Source organism: Tubulanus polymorphus, chromosome 3 (assembly GCF_964204645.1).
Source record: "Tubulanus polymorphus chromosome 3, tnTubPoly1.2, whole genome shotgun sequence".
In the NCBI taxonomy this organism is placed as follows: Eukaryota; Metazoa; Nemertea; class Palaeonemertea; order Tubulaniformes; family Tubulanidae; genus Tubulanus; species Tubulanus polymorphus.
The window spans coordinates 2,355,224-2,376,100 of NC_134027.1; the positions used below are offsets into that span (position 1 = coordinate 2,355,224).

At 36.5% G+C, this 20,877-nt stretch overlaps 1 protein-coding gene across 1 annotated transcript; it reads left to right on the forward strand.

The window, feature by feature from the left end:
• The first annotated feature begins 2,398 nt into the window (after positions 1-2,398).
• LOC141900957 (S-adenosylhomocysteine hydrolase-like protein 1) lies at positions 2,399-20,805 on the forward strand. Its single transcript, XM_074787987.1, has 15 exons — positions 2,399-3,132; positions 12,393-12,451; positions 12,593-12,680; positions 13,964-14,064; positions 15,149-15,220; positions 15,307-15,432; positions 15,910-16,133; positions 16,814-16,877; positions 17,207-17,295; positions 17,572-17,642; positions 18,061-18,155; positions 18,251-18,349; positions 18,425-18,572; positions 18,788-18,908; positions 18,986-20,805. Exons 1-15 carry the CDS (start codon positions 2,865-2,867, stop codon positions 18,990-18,992), a joined length of 1,632 nt encoding a protein of 543 aa, XP_074644088.1. The 5' UTR covers positions 2,399-2,864; the 3' UTR covers positions 18,993-20,805.
• Positions 20,806-20,877: the final 72 nt, after the last annotated feature.

Sequence of the window (20,877 nt, forward strand, 5' to 3'; positions counted from 1 at the left end):
GACTGCGCGAATCGCACGCTGACAAGTTCTTCCCTCTTCAGGGATAATTGATTAGTAAGTTCGCTGCAAAAAGATCACATTTTTATTGTAGAAAACGAAGGGAATTATAGTCCCTATCTGCGAGCAGATCAATTTCCTCCTTAGACAGTCTGTCATCTCGAGATCGTGGTGATCACTAGTTTTAACATGTCTTAGGATTTGGATCGCAGCAGGCTCATCAGAACCGTCTACAACGTCATGCGTGCAGTCTCAAATTCAAAATCTGAAGATATTTATGATAACTGTTTTTTTGTTCCGTTAATTGATCCAAAGAGACTCTAAAATCTACATGCATTCGACTTACTGAATCTGAATCGAGATAATTTGATTTACATTTATTACTCTCTAGACAGAAAGGGTGATGATATTGCCGGTTATGTATGACCTACGGTCTGGACGGTATGATTTGATTTATATAGTAGTGAATATGCGTAGGATTGATAAGTATGAATTACTCCGGGGTCAAACCATAGTGGTTATCACTATACGCAATCATTTTGCACTAAGTCTTGATAGATTTTCCATTTGTGTCGGCGTGTGTACCACCACAGGCTGCTACTGAAAGCTATCATCATGGAATGTATTGCACCATTTAAAGTGTCATCCGTATATTTGAAGTATCTCATTATTGATGCTATATTGCGATCAGTGGATATCTTCGCTGATACTCCATTTCTCTTTTCCTCTTTTCTCTCTTCTAACGTTTAATCTTGCGCGATTGTTGTCATCTTAAGAGGATTTCGTCGACAAAAGAAATCATGTCTTATTTTCAGTTGATCTGAAATACTTACGTGTATTGTCACCACGGCTTAGAAACCGACTCTTATCGTAAAGCGTTTGAGAAAATATTGAAACTAAAAAGCTGTGTTTTTTATTATCAGTCGACCGTGTATCGAGGGGATTTGTCATATACTAAGGCATTACTCCTGTCATGTATTTTAAGTGCATTTTAAAAATCCTTCTTTCACAAAGAGACCGTCATATAAGCATTAGTCCTGCGGTGATGTACGGATGATGCACTAGTTATTATTTGGTCATTACGCGAAAGGAATAAATTTATTATAATGCTTTTTGGTATAGCTAATTATTAGAGTGAAACTTCGCATTATCCGTCCTCATTTTCTAACTAGTGGAAATCATTTCTTCCATTTCTGATATATCAATTTATTTTTGATGTATTTATTTATTATAGTGATATGTGCAATTTTGATACATATAATGTGTATCAGTTACTATAACTTCACCCGGTCCATAGGCGGATTTATAAGTCACTCTGCTACAAAAAAGAAAATCAGTTTTAGGATTGCCTGGACATAAGATTAATCAGTTGGTAGAAGGGTTTATCATCATCATTCTTTATTTGTACTTGATTTACGTTTATATACACAGATATGATAAATGTGCCTGTTTTTCCCATTAATTTTTGAATTACAGTTTCACAGCTATATTACATCTGAATCAATGTACTAATACAAATATCACTTTGTGTAACTACGCGTTGATTGTATTTGACATTATTCATTGAGGGTGTATCACTTTTTATATATCATATCTGGATTAATATCCACTCTACTCAGTATAGCTTGCTATTTGTATTTTTTTGTATCCATGATTTTCATATCAATCGTACAGATGGGCCATATGAAATAAATCTTACATTTTCATTACACTTTTTAAAATGAAATCTGTCTATTACAGATGCACTGTGATATTTTGTTTAATTATTTGCACAGCTGACTGGTTTCCTAATTATTCTCACTGTAAAGTGAACATGAATTAAATTGAATGAAATTACATTAACTAATACTCGTGAAATTGAGTCAACTCATTCACCATTTCCCCGGGGCTGAAATGAAAACTTAATTGTATATTAATAGACTCTGTTTAGGTTCTATTTGATCGATAAACCGTGCTGTTATAGAAATGGCAAAATAGGAGAATAGATATTATACTATGTATAAGTTCAAGTGACCTTTATGAAATAGAATGTCATTACTACACTGGCCGTGTAAGAATGATATAATACGCCTGGTTTTCAATGCGTATTTTCAATTTATCTCAGTACTGAACTCAGTACAGTTCAATTACTGAAGTATGACAGTCACCCAGGTGAAATAATCTTTATGGCATTATAAAAAATTGTTTTGAATCGCTATTGTTAGTGTATATGATAGTCACTGGCGTTCTGCGGCCGCTGTGTGAACCACTGAGAAGCAGCACTTACTGTCAACCTGTGTTTCAGTTTATTTGATTTTGTCGAAATTTTTGCGAATCTTCAAAACTCTGTGTCACGTTATACCGTAAGACAGTATATATATACTTTGTCACCGAGCGCTACGTGAGTGAGGCTCAGTCATTATTTCTGGTGAAGGTGATATGACAATTAATCGTTTGCCGCGGTGTACAGTGAAGTGAATTATCCGTTCGTACGCGGTGTTTCTGTATTTCTGTGCAGGTTTTCAGCGCCGTGTTCAGGTATCAAATTTTTATCTGTATAAACTACGTCGTGATCAGCTGTTTCAATGCATTGTGCTGTACTATCAGATCAATATTCACGACTAAACGTACCAATGTCAACAGATATATGACAAAAAATTTCGCTGACATTTTCCGACACCGTTTGTGCATTAATCGGATAGATTCGGTATTTTTACCCGTTGTTATTGACTGAGGAATTCCAGGAGCTGAGGAACTGTGTTTTCTATCTAAAACTATATCGGCATTCGTTAGCTGAGAGCTCAGCTTACTGGTGTATATGTAAATGTGTATATCTGCATTCGGTTTGCCTAGCGAAAACAGATACAGTAAATGAATTGTAAATAAACATGGCTTCTCACCATCATCACCAGTTTTTGGATGTTCCCGGAAAAACGGTGCATTTCACAGTCGGCGGAAATGACAACGAACGGGATGACGATAACGCCAGTGAGAATTCTTACTCGAGTCAACATAAAAATGTCGGGAATATCAAAATGTCGAAGAGCGGAAGTTTCACTAATCCGGGCCGCACGACGAAACAGGTTCCATATCGTTCTCGAACGGGAGATTATTCACCCAGACGTAAATCGAGCGTTTCGTCTACTACTTCGGGATGTAAGTCTATACTGTATTTACTGCCGGTGGTTTTATTGCGCAGTAAGCCTGCCATTTATTCAGATATATCAATAATCTTTGTATTCATCGGTATATATAGCAGCGGATCCAGAGGGTGCACTGGGGCCATGTGTAATTTATGCCCCCTGTCTGAAATCTTCGATCCCTTGCTGATATGCATGTACGTGTACATTGACCTGTACTAACATTGTACAGCTACTAAAGTCTTTGGATCCAATAAGTTTCGTGTTTAATTTTATATTGTTTACATCAATCAGCCATGTTTAATTTGTTTAACAGGTGACCAGCTCTAGACCAATCATCCATGGGTTTGTTTATATCAGGTGACCAGCTCTAGACCAATCATCCATGGGTTTGTTTATATCAGGTGACCAGCTCTAGACCAATCATCCATGGGTTTGTTTATATCAGGTGACCAGCTCTAGACCAATCATCCATGGGTTTGTTTATATCAGGTGACCAGCTCTAGACCAATCAACCATGGGTTTGTTAGTTTATATCAGGTGACCAGCTGTAGACCAATCAACCATGGGTTTGTTTATATCAGGTGACCAGCTCTAGACCAATCAACCATGGGTTTGTTTATATCTGGATGACCAGCTCTAAACCAATCAACCATGGGTTTGTTAGTTTATATCAGGTGACCAGCTCTAGACCAATCAACCATGGGTTTGTTTATATCTGGATGACCAGCTCTAAACCAATCAACCATGGGTTTGTTAGTTTATATCAGGTGACCAGCTCTAGACCAATCAACCATGGGTTTGTTTATATCTGGATGACCAGCTCTAAACCAATCAACAATGGGTTTGTTAGTTTATATCAGGTGACCAGCTCTAGACCAATCATCCATGGGTTTGTTTATATCAGGTGACCAGCTCTAGACCAATCAACCATGGGTTTGTTTGTTTATATCAGGTGACCAGCTCTGGACCAATCACTGAAAACTCCTAGTGTTATTATATGCAACAGAAAATGGAAATTAGATTTGAAAACATTACACAATGCACTGGTCCACTTCGAATATACTCATAAATATTGACGTTAAAATACTAAGCAATTGGACATTTGAACTTTTGTATCATTCAAAATGTTTCGATCCCCTAGACTTTGAAGAAGTGGTCCTGCGAGTAAGCGTAGAAGAAACACATCTCGTTTATAGGTCCACGCATGCTGATGTGAAGAATTAAGTCATCCGTTTCTTCCAACATCCGCACGCTGCCACCATTTCTAATCATGTGATAGAATACAAATCAATAATCTGTTGGCTGTAGCATCTGAGTGGCTCAACGGATACATGCCGGACACCTGATGGATACAACATGCCTGATACTTGATTGATACAACATGCCGAACACGAGATCAAATAATAAATATGAAAAATATTTTATTTGTACAAATTTATAGTAGAGAGCACGCTATACTCGGCTAGCATGAGAGAACGAACTAGGCACGTTTTAAGTTCATCGATTACTATATCACGCAGATGTCCTTTAATATTACGCGTGGATCATTTGATATTCTATCATAGCTCGCCAGTTTATCCTAGAAAAAGTGCATTTATTCTTTGACGTTACTTTCGTAGAAGCTGAGGAGAAATAAACGTCGATATTCAGCGGTAAACTCGATCAATAGTCGACGTCAGTTCATCTTACATCGAGATGACGTTCTTCGATGTTGCCAGACATTGATTGTTGATGAGCCCCGTTTGCTTCCTATAAGCAGCAGCAGCGGCAGCAGCAGCAGCAGCAGCAGATAGGTGGTATAAAATCACCCTCGTAAAGTTCGATATCTCGTCACAAAAATAGACCGATAAAACAACTGTTGATCGTTCCCCTTAGCAACAACGTGATCATTGTCTCATCCTAGTAAGGTTATGCATCATTGATGGGATGGGACGTATTTTTAATGAGTTCACAAACTAAAACGAACCGAAAATATCACCGATAATTTTGATGACACTGTCTTATTTATAGTGACACGAAGTAACTAAATTAAATGATCAGAAGCGATACAAACAATTTGGTAACATTCAACGTAAAAACAGTTTCAAACTAAACATGCATCAACAACTCATGGGATTCTATGAATTATAGGCTGTTCTTCCAAACGGATATTACATGTTTATGATTCGAAATGAGTTTCACACTTTCACTTATCATCATTTCATAATTGTATCTGTTGAAGCTACTGCTGCGAAAATGATCAATCATTCAATTTAATCTCACTCCTGATGATTACCACTCCCCGACTATGAATACGTTTTCAAAAAAGCTGAATAAGTAAAGCCAACCATTTCCTGATAATTCATTTCCTTTATCCAGTTGAATATCATTTAATCTCAAATATCACGACATTAAGCCTTACTTTCGGTGGCATCGAAATGCTATATATACTAATTTAAATGGCCGAAAAGGAAATTTTTATATCAAAAGTTAAATCAAAAATGAAGACATTTGGGACTCCAGCATAAAATGTACACAATTTCGATGTAGTTTATATGTATATATGAAGTGTGTAGAGCCACTGTTGTGTTCAGTTTGTTGCGTTCCACTTAATCTTTGTTAAAAGCTTTCAAAACGTGTTTTACAGGTCGGATCAAAGATGTATGAAAAATTCAATAGTAACCTGAATACGGCTTAGATTATGTAGGAATAATGGGTATAAGTAAATGTCACATTGCCATGTTTACATTTACAAAACCTTTGAGAACTTTGTTATATACGGAAGCGATAAAGGGCCTCGAGATGTCGCGTTCAAACTCGACAAGTCGCCATATTTATGTCGACATATCGCGTCCAGTCGACATGAATATGTCGACATATCGTGACGTTTTCACGACAAATTTCGCTTTTTAGCCCATTTTCCACGGGACAAGCCGTCATTTGAAGACATGTCTAAATGTAAGATGAGGACACCAGTGATATGACGACTGAGTTTCAAGTCGTCATGAATATGTCGACTTGTCGCGAGGAAAGTGGTCGAGAGAACGAGATATGCCGTCAAAACGTCACGATATATCGACATATTCATGTCGACTTGACGCGATATATCGTGATATGTCGACATAAATATGGCGACTTGTCCAGTTTGAACGCGACATCTCGAGGCCCCTTATCGCTTCCGTAGTTATATGCTTAAAACCTTGATGAAATGCTGAATTCTGTGTTCAGGGAAATGTTTTCATAAATGATCAGTATCTAGTGTTATGAATTTAGGTGCATCTTGAATGCAAAAACCAAATCCTGTCAATCCTGATTGCAATGTTCATTTCTGAATGTGATATTTGAATTTTCGTCCTACGTGTACTTTTACTTACGGTAGCAAGAAAAGAGGTGAACAGCATTCAGTCTGGAAGAGCCGATATTTTCGATGAAATATTCATAACACAACAATTCATAGCATGACAACACAACCAGAAACAGCACGTTATATAGTTATAGAGAATGTATTTCAGTGATAAAAATTCATGATAATGTTTAACACCTGATAGATGAATGAATATTTGCGAATAGATGTGTTCACTTCAAGGAGGAGTGTATGAGAGATCTAGAGGAGTATTACTATAGTAAATTCATTCAAAGGAGATTTATTAAAAACTATTATTGTTTTTATACTGACAATGCTGTTGTTACTATTTGTTCCTCACTCGAAAATGAACATAGCCAACCTATCTACCTGAGTATGCTTCCAATCTGCAGTAACCGGAATGTTATGCTGATACTAGTGTGCTGGTGGTAGTTTATAAGTTCATACTCGAGTACAGTTGCATAAACAAAAGCAGTAAAAATACCCAATTTCAGGCGCAAGGTTAAATCGTCTTTTTTTGAAAATGAATTTGAGTAGCACGAGCCTTGTATAGTTTCTATATACATGTATATTACGGGTATAGATTGCTGTTGATGCATTTTTTGTTGAGCAAGAAACAATTGACAATCTATAAATATCGATTGCAATAGTCGGATCAGTCGTATATTATGTATGACACTTGGGATTTGAAGTTAATTCATATTTTTGCTGTAATGCATAATCGAAATGATATATTATACCTGTATGGCATACTTAATAGAATTGCAAGTTTTATTTTGCCAATCCTCTTAGTCTAAAGATTATTTGTTATAGATATATGAGCGAGTGGCTGGTTTTTATTACATGACTTTCTTTACACTCGGTTGCTTCAGAATTGTGGAGAACATGTCTGGGGATCGAACTGAGAAGGTTTGCAGTAGATACTGTGACATGAACTTTGCCATTTGAAAATATCAAAGGTACTTCGCGTACTGGGAAATATTTCTTTCATAACATGTTCCAAAAATGGTCTGAATATGAATATCTATGAAATGCTATCCTAGCAATAATCTTCATGGTATTTTAACTATGAATAAACATTATTTCCGACCCAAATGTCTTGGGGCCTACTATCGATGTATAATGCAGGATCAGACATTTCCTAGCGAAATATCTTTTATGTTATTTTAACGACATATTAACAATGATACAAGGTTATTTTAGATTGATCAACCAAAATGTAGTTTCGTGTTCCAGATCCAAATTCATCGCAAGGTAATTCTTTACATCATGCCTTTCAAAAAATTGCTGAACCTCAGCGCCATCTGGTATGTAATGACGGCGTTGAAGAATTGTTACGTTGTACCATGTTGTTATAATAACAGAGATTTTTTGGTAGGAAATGTGTGATCTCGGGTTATAGCCAGTAATGCATCAATTGTAGGGCCTATTGGAATGATTTTTCAATCAACTGCTCACAATTTTTCTGCATCAATCTATAATGAAACTGGTCGTAAGATCGACGGTGTACTGAAGAATTGATTTTTTCATATCAACGTCTGATTGCTTATTCCGGACGCATTATGAAAGATGCCTGAAATTGTTCATCGTGCGTGCATGAATCGTGTATGAATCGTGTATGAATCGTGTATGAATCGTGGAATTCAGGTCGTAAGATTGCTCATATTTCGATAAATGGCTCATTGTGAACCAATGAAATGTTGCGCATACGCTGACGTCAACTCATCATCGGTTCTTTAGTGTCTATTCACGCTCATAATGCGAAGGCACTTTTGATTTCATCACTTTGGGGAAAAAATTGTTCAATCTAAAGCAATAATTGGATGAAATTGTATCATTATTTCTTGTTTCCGAGTTATCAGCCGTGTCAAATGCAATAAAATTCAGCGCGCATTTCTCGATTTGTCGAGTATTAACACGATGATGAATGTCTGCGTGTCCAGTAATCCTAAATTAACTAATCACCGTCCTTATATTAGTCTCTAATCTCATGCATAAAATAGCGGCTCATTTCTCGGGTTTGGTACAGTTATCCTCTGCTAACACGGGGAGAGGGTTATCACAATACACTGCAGACAGCTCGTCACTGATGACTGACTGTAATTTGTCTTGATCTCAGAAGAAACAGTGAATGTAATTCCATTCAGTTTCACATGATCATTTTCTGTGATACCCTTATTTTTGTATTGTCTGTCTGCTGTGTGTCGATCTTGGTGAAAAATAGGGGTCTAGTTGTGCAGTGCAAGGAATGGGCCCAGTGCACGTGTGGCAACAGAACTAGGCACTAAAAACTGTTTTTCAGCCATTGACCTTGAAGATGACCTCACAGCTGTGGAACAGGGTCTAAATTCAAAAAGTTTTCTTGACAAAATTTTAGCTATTAGCCTAGATTCAACATATCCAAAATATAATGAGAACTAACAGATGGGAATTTCAGAGTTCACGTTTGAGCCTGAGAACCATTGTTGCCTATGGCTTGTTTGATTGATTCTGTATCATTCAGAATAAATCTTGCTGAAAATCTTACATGTATCTTGTCTCTTATCCAATTGCTGGTTAAACACGACTGTTTTGGATTGATGTCATATAATGCCAGCGTTATTGTAAATCACTTCTGGTCAGCTGTAGTGTTCGTGACGAGCCAGACCAATGAATTTACTCATAACCAGACCGATGAGTTGGTACCGGCGAGTTTTGTCGCAGGCCTCATTTACGTAATCACTCCATAAATTCTCTCTCCAAGCTCATGTACGCAGTTATATTACGGATAATGTCAGGGTTCAGTTATAATAATTGACCTGTTCATTCTTCTGAAATTGAGCTGACCGTTTCAGTTTGACGAATGAGATGACTTTGAATAGCAGTAATTTCCCCGGCGAACCGGAAATTATCTTCCTTTGTCATTTTAACAGTTCCATCTACCTGGCATTTATCAAAACTATGTGTCATTGTGCTGGTGACAGTGTTATAAATTATTTCTTGAAATTGAAGTTTTTTCTGAAAGATTGTGCCATACTTCATCACTCAGTCGCTACCATTAGAGGAAGAGAGTTTAATTTGCAAAAAAGTGATTAGTTTCTAGTGTGTGGTATGCCAACAGTGTATGTTTCTCACTGGGGTATATTAACTGTGATTTGCTCTTTCTGAGCTAATGTTTCACCCTTCTAAATTAATGTGCTTTCTTTATGTGTCTGAGGTCGGTGATCAGTTGCCAGCGACCTCTCTGTGCGAGATCTGGAAGGTTGAATTACTTTCACTGCACCTATACGCCATCTATCAGGAAGTTAATGAAATATTTCTTAATGAAAGAGGACGGAAGCATGATATGTAGATAGAATTTTAGTTAAGTCTGTTAGAATTTGGAGAATACATTGTAAGCTTAAAAGGTGTAGATTTTGTGATGCTGACTCAATATCAAATGATCAGTTTTGGCATCCACTGTCTTATCGGATGGTTACTGAATGTTCATTTCTTGGAGACATCCCTTGGCCTTCATTAATAGCCTTAATATCAACCATAGCTAGGCCTAGAGCACTAAACTCAGAATGAATGAGTCCGCGGGCCTCTAGCTTGCCTTTCACCAAACTATTTCAAAAGCTTAAATCGTTTGCGATTTCAATTGTTCTCGATTATTGGTGCTTCCAACCAGCTTTTTTAGTGACCGTATAAACGACAGAACTTGAGGCTTGATAGCCGTGATTCTGCTGGAATATATTTCCAATCAGTTAAATCTTCTAAATCCGAATGAAAGTCGGAATCAATCAATTTATCTGCACTCATTTACTTCAGATCCGTTGGATTTCTTGGAAATGATAGCATCTAAAATGTATTGTTGACACAGTGGATCGATGATATGTGCAGTAGTGGATAACACGGGTGTGCATGTGTGGTGTGTTTCCACTGTATATGGCTGCCATCTACCACTATACTCAAACAAAAGACACACACGCATTCAGACGTGTTATATCGGAATAGTCGCTATTAATCAGACACATTTACTAAATCTCTAATGATCAATATCAATGAGGAAGCCAAACACTTTTTCACTGGTGGAATATTGTGATTGATTGGCTTAGCGAGGATTAACGAGACACTACTATCGTAAGGTTATTAGGAAATCTACTACGGAAGATTACCGGCAGAGCTTACGTATATTTTCAATTGAATAGTGAGCGATATTTCATTATAAATAACTATGAAGTAATTCTTGGAATATTATTTTCACGATATTGTGTATGTTCGGTAGAGTGTGAATCTCTACAGCTCTATTCTCCGACTCTGCTGCTGCTGCTGGTTGATTCATCGCCGGTAGCCCTCTAGTCGTTTCCTAGCAGACATTCTATACCCGGCATTAACAGTTTTCGTTACAATGTCGAAGCTGTACGGTGTAGGGCTCGTTGAGGATGAAGCCGTGCGCTGGTCAGCGAAGGAGTATTATTCAGATTCGGACAGTCTCCCTGAAGGATATTTATCGGCTAAACGAAGCTCAGGTTGGTCGAAAATATTGGAAAATTCTTTGTACACCCTCAATGACCTTGACCTTGTTCTTTGTATGAATATTTTTTTTTGTACTTGGATATAAGGTGAATAACTAAAACTTATTCATATCTGACCGTACGCGCAGTGGCAAACTTTTTGTGTGAAATATTTTGCCATCTTCTCTTATTGAGTTTCAGCCTATCATGGCTATAGTGGACCTCTTTTATTTGAATATCAACTAAATGATTTAATAACTTTGTACTTATTAATCATTAAGAAGATCATTCTTGAATTAGATAGCTATAGTATTCTGAAACTTAAAAATGTAACTGTAACTGATTCGGATACAAGAGTCTGACAATTTAGAAAGTTTGTCAGAACTTAAAAGAAAACCATAGTAAAGTTTTTTTTATCTCTGTTTGGAAATAGATAGATTGTTGTTGATAACTACCTCTTCAGCTTCCTTGTTATTAATACCTCAGCCACACCCAGTGTCCGCAGCATAAACACTTCCATGTCATTGAAGTTATATATAACTGACAGGAAGCCCTGCAACTTATATAATTTGTTATGATCTGGCTAAGATTTATCAACCATTTGCTATCGGTCTATCTCTCTCGAGAAGTAACATGTCAAATATCATGATCCATTCCTCTGATTTCATATTTAGAAACAAGGGTATATATTCTAAACTTCGCGGTTGTTTTTTTAATAGCTAAGTTTATCAAGGTTATAGATGTAGGCCTTACTCATTGATAATCAGTTGACCTAGTATTATTCAGCACACACACACGTAGTGTAGCAGTTTGTCTGCTGGTGCTTAGTGTTCATTTATTCATATGCGCAAAATGTATTTCAACCAGAAGCAGAAAGGAATATTACGAAAAGGAATTAAAGACAGTAACGGCGGAGAAATATCCACGGCGAAAAATTATAAAAGTCGTGTAAGAGATCATTACGGAATAGATCATAGGAGTGATAGTGATAGCAATAGTGATGATAGTTATCAGGAAAATGATGCGTTAGTACCTAGGCGTGTTAGTATCGTAAATAGGAAGACTTGGGACAACCCTGAACTGAGCTGGTGTTGTGAGTATTAGACATGTACCCAGACAGTCTTGACGAATATCATTAAAATGAACCCACAATATCAATTTAAGCGACGATCAGTTTATTTAATTCGAAAAACTTTGACTTAATGGGTGGAAGGATTTCAACCGAAACATAGAATGAAAACTATGACATTGTGGATTTCTGCTATAATGATATCGGGTATACTGGTACCCAGACAGACGATTCATGGGGAAGGGCTTTGAGAATTCATGACTGAGTGTGACCTTTGAGCCAGTTCTTGATGAAGTCACGTTGTAGATGTATTTCTGCTCGCGGGTTTGTGGCCGTCCTCTTGAGAGATTCCGAGAAATTCAATTTTTTGTTTTGTATATTTTCAGCCTCATATACCGGTAGTTCTTCCGATGAAGAAGACATCAACCCCAGGGAAAAAGAACAGGTATGGAAGGAATATTTATATCGGCTATTGATTGAATTACCTTGAACGCTTTCCAGTGAAAACAGTTTTCACGGAATCACGATATTACAGATGGGATGATGCATAGCGAAATGTTTTTTTTTTTTTCAATTGCGATTTCAGAAAAATTCCAAAGGTAGCTCCGACTTCTGTGTACGAAATATCGAACAACATGCTTACGGTAGAAGAGAAATTGAGATTGCGGAACAAGGTATAATTACCGGCCCGTACCCTATAACTACACTAGCCCCCTGAACTTATAGTTATGAACAATGCTGAATTATCACTATTCAACGACACACTTATCACATACGTAGTTCGCAAATATGTGTGAATTATGGTTTTGAATACATGTCTTCAGTTTGAATTCTCATTTTGTATGATTTACATAAAATTGCGCACAAAACTCTTCACGTATAAAATCTGTTACATGACGACTGTAATGTACATTCTAATGCTTCATGCTGTATGTATGTTATCATGTCTGCAAGAAAACTGATCAACCAATTCCTTCTGTTTTCTTAAAATTCTTATATAAATACTGTATAGGCAGTTTGGGTTTTTAGTGTATAGATGACCTGCTTGTTTTGTCGATCGATATGATAAAGAAAATAGCTGCGTTTCTTAATCGTTTGATAAGCGCTATATTATCCCCTAGTTTTCTGCCTAGTTATAACTGGATTCTCTTGTTTTTAACTAAACCTTAAATTGACATTTCATCGGGATACGCGACCAGTTTCGATGTCGTAAGATAAGAGATAATACTCCCGATTTCCTGTGTGAAATTAACCGGTCGAAAATCCCACAATGAATCCAATGAAAAAGATGAAACGTTCTGTTTGATGTGAATATGTATATCTTATAGCCATCATCAGGCGCATACTGATATAGAATAGAATTAATACATGATAGATATAGATCATCCTCCCCCGACAGGGATTCGAACCTGATGGCATCGAGATTGCCACGGCACAAAACCCTGCCATAATCGACCGTGTGCGCAGATACATGCGCAGTTCAGATGATGTGATTTTTAGCCAATCGGAAATCCCATTTTATTTTAGCCCGGGTTTTCCCATTAATAGTTCTTCCTTGAAATTTGCCTCAGCCATTATACAACGCGCAATCTGATTGGTGCCGCCAGTTTTCGTTCGGAAAGCTGCGCATGTACCTGCGCACCCGGTCTACTGATGCAGGGGTTCGTGCCGTGACTGAGTGTAGCGATGCCATCAGGTTCGAGTCCCTGCAGAGGGAGGATGGATATAGATATAGATATATGTATATATACAAGAATAAAACAAAGGCACTAAGTGAGTGATGAGAAAGTTGAAAAGAAACAGTAATAGTAGTTTAAGTAATAGTTATTTAAGACCAGAAACTGCAATAATTAAAAATGACTTAGAGTAAATTATCGTCAGGTCTATAGTCTATTTTCATATTTTTCCGATTGTTTTGCCCAACGACCAACCACTGAAATGAGTTAGTATTTTGTAGAGATGCCGGGACTTATGGCTTTACGAAAACGTGCTCAGGAAGATAAACCACTCGGCGGTGCCAAGATAAGTGGATGTACGCACATTACCGCGCAAACAGCTGTAAGTCTTTCATAGGAAAATTACTGAATTTCACTTTAATTTTTACACCACATCAAAATCAACTCGTCGTTTATGCAGATAGCTAGATAACACTTGAACGCATACATAGGAATGGAAAGAACTGCCCGAGGTTTTCTATGAATACTCTTTCTCTATGAAATCGAACTGTTCTATTCAACCACTATTAACGCACTGATGATCAATATTCGTATATCATCTGAAAGTATTGCGTGAAAATATCGAGGATTCTAAAGTAAAAGCTGCGTGTATATCTGCTCTTATTATTTGACAATAAGTCTCAGTGTAGTACAATGCAGGAAGCCAGTCATGGCTGGTATTTCAAATCAGCTTTTTCCTGGAATCGGCTGTTAATGGTTTTATTTACTGCTTTAAATATCACACTAGGCACACACTAGGCACACGTGAACTAGGGTTATATGAATGATCATTGACAGATATCTTTATGAATTGTGTTAATAAGTGAAATGAGAATATTCAAACCAAATATTCCACTGATTCCTCATCCGAGTTCTACGTATATATTTGCTCGCGTTGTGAAGCACGTCTGGTAAGAAGGATTCGTCGGGCTAGACGAGACATCTTCAACATGCCACCAGGTCTCATAGTTTCGTGCTACTTGAAGATGCTGTTGTTATGGCAACTGTGCAAAAAGGCAATGTTTTCGGTGGCCTCGTCGACAGTTGATAAACACGCAGAAATACACCCAAAACTGATGTCCTATTTGGAGGTGTTCGTGTCGAAATCATGCTACTCTCTACTAGTAATTCGTAAAGCTGTATAAACTCAAATCTTGTCTTCAATATCAGTCGGTTCTATTTGTTATTGTTGAGTAGCTGTCATCGAAGTGAGTTGATGTAGATTGTATGTACGAGCTTAGGGCCTTTGATTTGACGATCTAAAGGCTTCCATATAATTGATGTTCATCGACATCAGTTCATCTCATATCCATTGACAAGACTTGAGAGAATGTCAGAGGAGATTTAACGCGTTATACAATTTGATGTCATGTAGATTTTCGTCGCTTTAAGACGCAGCACTGAATTATTTGCCGTTGTATTTCTAGGTATTAATAGAAACCCTGCGTGCTCTGGGTGCACACGTACGATGGGCAGCTTGTAATATTTATTCTACGCAGGTAATTTGAATGATCATCGATGATGAGTGGAAACTGCATATTCAGATAAAACAATCATTGGTTTCGATGTTCTTTTGAAATTCTAGAATGAAGTCGCTGCAGCTTTGGCAGAGGCGGGGTTTCCTATTTATGCATGGAAAGGTGAAACTGAAGATGATTTTTGGTGGAGTATAGAGAAGAGTATCGCCTATGAAAACTGGCAACCAAACATGGTAAGAATTCTAACAGCGATATAAAGATTCACGATAAAAACGAAAAATAGTCTTCAGAAATAAGTGTTCCCAAAAATGACTGTTAGAACATACAGGTAGTCGAAACGTTTGATAACGTGAATTTGTACAGTACATCTCAATATATGAAGCTATATATTTCATCCAAAACAATCATGAATATTCACACCGACATTTCATTCATCGTATGATAATTTTGGGATGAATTGTGGCGGATTATTAGGTCGAGTATGCTGAGATCTAAAAATCTGGAGTAGTAATTGATTTTTCGTAGAAATATTTTTGCGTGGAGAAATGACGTCATTGTATCTGCCATTTTTGATTGTCTTAAAGATAATCGATAGTTTTATCTATTGGGATACTGCCTTCAAATGTAAATCTTATTTCAAAATTCAATTTCCGAAAAAGAACTTGTTGAGTGGCGATTTTTTACAAGAAATTTGTTTCTCCTTCCGACAGATTTTGGATGATGGAGGTGACGCGACGCACCTTTTGCTCAAGAAATATCCATCCATATTCAGTATGGTGAAAGGTATCGTAGAGGAGAGTGTTACCGGTGTGCACAGACTCTATCAGCTCTCAAAAGCTGGAAAATTGACGGTTCCCGCAATGAATGTCAACGATTCTGTCACAAAAACGAAATTTGATAATCTGTATAGCTGTCGGGAGTCGATTTTAGATGCGTGAGTATTGAATGGATAACATGGCGAATAGAGACCATTTATCACTATTTGCTGCTGCTGTTAGGCCACTACAGTTCAGTTTTATTGAATCAATTACTGGTGGCTGCAAGAATTAAGTTTCATTTCATGATTTTTGAGTAATGATGATACGGTTCTGCAGCGGAATTCAATATTTTGCAATCATGGTTTATGAATTATGACTAGTTAAAGCGAATTTAAGCGTTAGAATTGAAAAAAGAGAAGTTTATTAATCCCACAACATTTGGCAGCTTCCAAACAGCCATCATCAAGTGGTCACCTAAGCAGAAGAGGACTGCCAACCTCCTAAAAGTGTTACCAGTAATGAGTTAATATATTTTCAGTAACATTTCACTGAAATGTGAAGAAGGAAAATGTTCAAATTAATCAGTAAACAATGGATAAAGACCATCAATAACAGCTTACACATTTCTCAACAAATGATTTTTTGTCGGGACAAAATATTGAAAATCAGGAATACCTGGCCATAGTTGGCAGCAGCTCTGACAGAAAGTCTTATTGATAATGGCTATTAGGAAATGGCAAAAACATTGTGGCATCATTAGATTAATCATTTTCAGTCTTCAATAACTGGATTTTGCTATGATTATATTTTTCACCAGTCTTTCCAGATAAATTCAACTAATGTTTTGATGTTTTAGATTAAAACGTACAACTGATGTGATGTTTGGTGGTAAACAGGTTTTAGTTTGCGGATACGGCGAGGTTAGTTTTAATCCATTGAACACTACTCAAATGCACGCTGCCTATTAGATAAATCTCTTAAGTCTCACGTAGCTGTTTTTAATTAAGTTCCTGTATATATTCGAGCTGGTTTGATATCTGCCTGTTCGTTCGTATGAATGTCACGACTCGTCATTAATTAATGCTTAGCAACATATAATGGAATTCGCAGAATTGTGCATGAAATGATGATAAACTAATTAATATTTAACATTGGTAGAATACCTACATGTACGAGTATAAAACATCGATACTAACTAAATTATTGACATGTTGTCTAATGATTTAGATAATTGATCGTTATGTTATAGGTTGGTAAAGGTTGTTGTGCCGCTCTGAAAGGCTTGGGTGCAATTGTCATGGTTACTGAAATTGATCCTATTTGCGGTTTACAAGCTTGGTAAGTATGAAATGGCACTGGACAATGCGCGGCATTCACTTCCTCTGAAAATTCGGTTACAATTATTTGTATGTCAGTAAAAGATTTGTAATCAAATATACTTTACATATGAGTAATGTGTTTATCAGGCCATGTCCTTAACATAGGTCCACTGGGTATTCTATAAAAACCTATTTTAGATTGATGCTTTGAGTACAAAAAGTGCATTTGCCATGATTACTGATAATTATGTATCTAAATGATGTGAATATTTGGATGTATTTTCCTATGTTACAGTATGGATGGATTCCGTGTAGTAAAATTGAATGAAGTTGTCAAACAAATAGATATTCTTATTACATGCACAGGTAGGTTGACAATCAAATAAGTATTACTTACTTGATTTCATATATCCATCAACATTATGGCAGTATTTATGTTGATCCCTGATTGATGGAAGTTTGACATAAATAGTTTGATTAATCTCATATTAATGATAGTCATCAATCTATGGTCCCATATAATGATGAATCAGGCTAAAATAAAATGATACCTTGTTTCTCCTAATCAGCCAGGTCTTTGTGGTACCGTAAGTGCAATAAAGTTTGTTCTCAGTTCATTTCTATAACTGCCAGATCTAATATTGTTAGCTTCATCATGTTTTTTCAAGCAATGTACAGGGTAGATAGGCGGCTGGCTGGGTAAACTTTCAAGCTCAGTAGAAATGAGAAACAAGGTATCGATTTCTGTAGCCTAAATATATATATATATATATTCTTTCGACAGGTAATAAAAACGTTGTTGGTCGGGAACATTTGGACCGACTGAAAAATGGCTGCATTGTATGTAATATGGGACATTCTAATACTGAAATAGATGTTGTGAGTATAAATACTGCATCGATTTTGTCACAACCGCGGCTGCTGCTGTTTCTGTTTCGTATCGTTATTGAAATTATTCAAATTTTTACTTTCAGGGAAGTTTACGAACTCCAGAATTAACTTGGGAAAAGGTTCGATCCCAAGTAGATCACATAATCTGGCCAGATGGCAAAAGAATAATCTTATTAGCTGAGGTATGTATAATGACTGCTGATTTGAAAACTATAGATCATGCAAGTATTTTGACTAAAGTTTACATTGTTTTTCAGGGTCGTTTGGTGAATTTAAGCTGTTCTAGCGTACCATCATTTGTAGTCTCAATTACAGCTGCAACACAAGCGTTAGCTTTAATAGAACTGTTCAATGCTCCACCAGGACGATACAAACAGGATGTTTACCTATTACCAAAGAAAATGGGTGAGCGTAAATTCATCAGAATATTATTCCATTTACAGAAATATCACGTATTGATTCCTACGATAAGATTTTATATCAGTTGGTATCGAATGTCTTGAAAAGGGGAACCGGTATATGTTTACCTGAAAACGTAGGACAGAATACACCATGACATAGATGTGCAAAATTAAACAGTTTTTTCATGGATATGTATTGAATGAGATTTCTGTTTTTAGATGAATATGTCGCAAGTCTACACCTACCAACTTTTGACGCTCATTTAACGGAATTGTCCGATGAACAGGCGAAATATCTAGGTCTCAATAAAGCCGGTCCATTTAAACCTAATTATTATCGGTACGTTTTCCGTTGGTCTTCAATTAAATCGGTTCCTTTACTATTTGAATAATACAATTTAACTCTTTATTTTATAGATATTGAGGATGATGAACTTAGGCTTTTAAATCTAAATATATGCAAGGTTGGTGGTATTCTCAACATATGTGATAAACAGGAAATACATGTGCCAAGTTCGCAAAAAAAGAATAACTATCCAGAAGTGAAATGAATTGTTTTGCATGGCCGATCTCAAACAGATACACATTATATTCTTACCTCAGGCTACTGGTAGATCTAGTGGTCGCAGGTGACAGCTTGAACTACCTGCCCAGTTATAAAACGAACACAACCGAATGCAGATGCATATTATATGAATGATATTGTAATATAATATATAATTATAATACAATGTATTATGAATAAACATCAGTGAAAATTTAAATATAACATGTAAATATTTAAGAAACTTCAGTAGTTAATTAATTTATCTCATAACTGTAAGTTTTCATAAGTAAAGAAATTGGTGGGGCCAACGTTATGTATCATTAATTTCTTTGATTTTCTCTGCTGAAACATGTATCATTCGCTCCATAATCACAGGTGAAAACTGCATCAAAAGTTCATGTGTCAATTGATTTAGAAAATCTGAAGTGAATTCATCATAAATGATGAGGCTGCTGCATGTCACTGACTCGCCAGTCAGTGACATTATCCTTACATGTTTTTTTTTTTCAACCATCGGTATATTCAGAATCTTTATTTGCAAATAATTTGCGAAATTCACTTCTGATTTTTCTGCGACAGATAAAATCCTTCTTGCATTAAATGTACCTCATTATCCAGGTTTATATTATTTATTGTTTTAGTATGTATGAATTTACTCATTGTATTATTGACTGTTTCCTCGGTGACAGTTTATATGTTGTAGTGTTTGTGGATGTCCATTATGTTAGTGAACATCAGGGTGCTAGTGGGTTAGAGTGAAACACTTGGTCATTCACTTGTTCTAGCAGTCTGTATGGTCTGTATTTGAGCTCGAGTCATATATCTTTAGTCTATGATGACATGATGATGAGGTTTGACATCTGACTGTAGCAATAAAGTCATTCCTCAGGCGTTAACTATATAGTAATAAGCATATCAATACTGTATATTATATAAGTATGACTTGATAAGGTCTTTCTTTCACAGTACGTTATTGGCTTAATAATACTTACACGGTATTTGAATTCACACTATACCAAGTAAACCTGATGTATATTTCTTCTCCTTGAATGGGCATTCATTCGCTGTGAAGTCAATAAAACTTATGCTAGCAGTCGAACATTGAACTACATTTCTAGTCTTGAGAATTATATTTGTTTTAGGCTTACACCATATTCTATCTGAGTATGACAGTTTTATTAATCTCTAGTACTGTATAATTGACTGTAAACTGCTAAGAACTGTCTATTAAATGATTTACCACCAAAGATACTGTTGTTTTAGGTTGTACTTTCGTGGGACGGATTCAGTGTATATGTTGGCAATAAAGTGAATAATTACAACCTGAGTGGTGATGTGTCAATTAGCCAATGTAATAGGCTATGCCTTAATAGCCTAATGAATGGAACGATGTAGATATAACTGCTGGGAACTTAGTGATTTTAATCATCCATCATTTGTACATAGTAAAAGTGTATTGGAGTAACAGGATTTTGCCCAACACTCGGAGCCCATTGCACGCTATCCGACGAAATCAAAATCTGAAAATAATTGCATGCCCATGGAGCAAAAGTGCATTCAACAAAAGTGTGAATCTTTTTTGATAGTACTCGCCAGATAATACGACTGAGTTGAGAAATACACATTAAGAATGTAAACAGGTGTGTGCCGTGCTAACATAATAAAAGTTGCATTGTGATGTTGTTTCATAGTTATAGGATTTGTGTTTTTCTCTTGGCAAAGTGTATATATACTTGGCTGACCAGCTAAACGAAGACGTAAA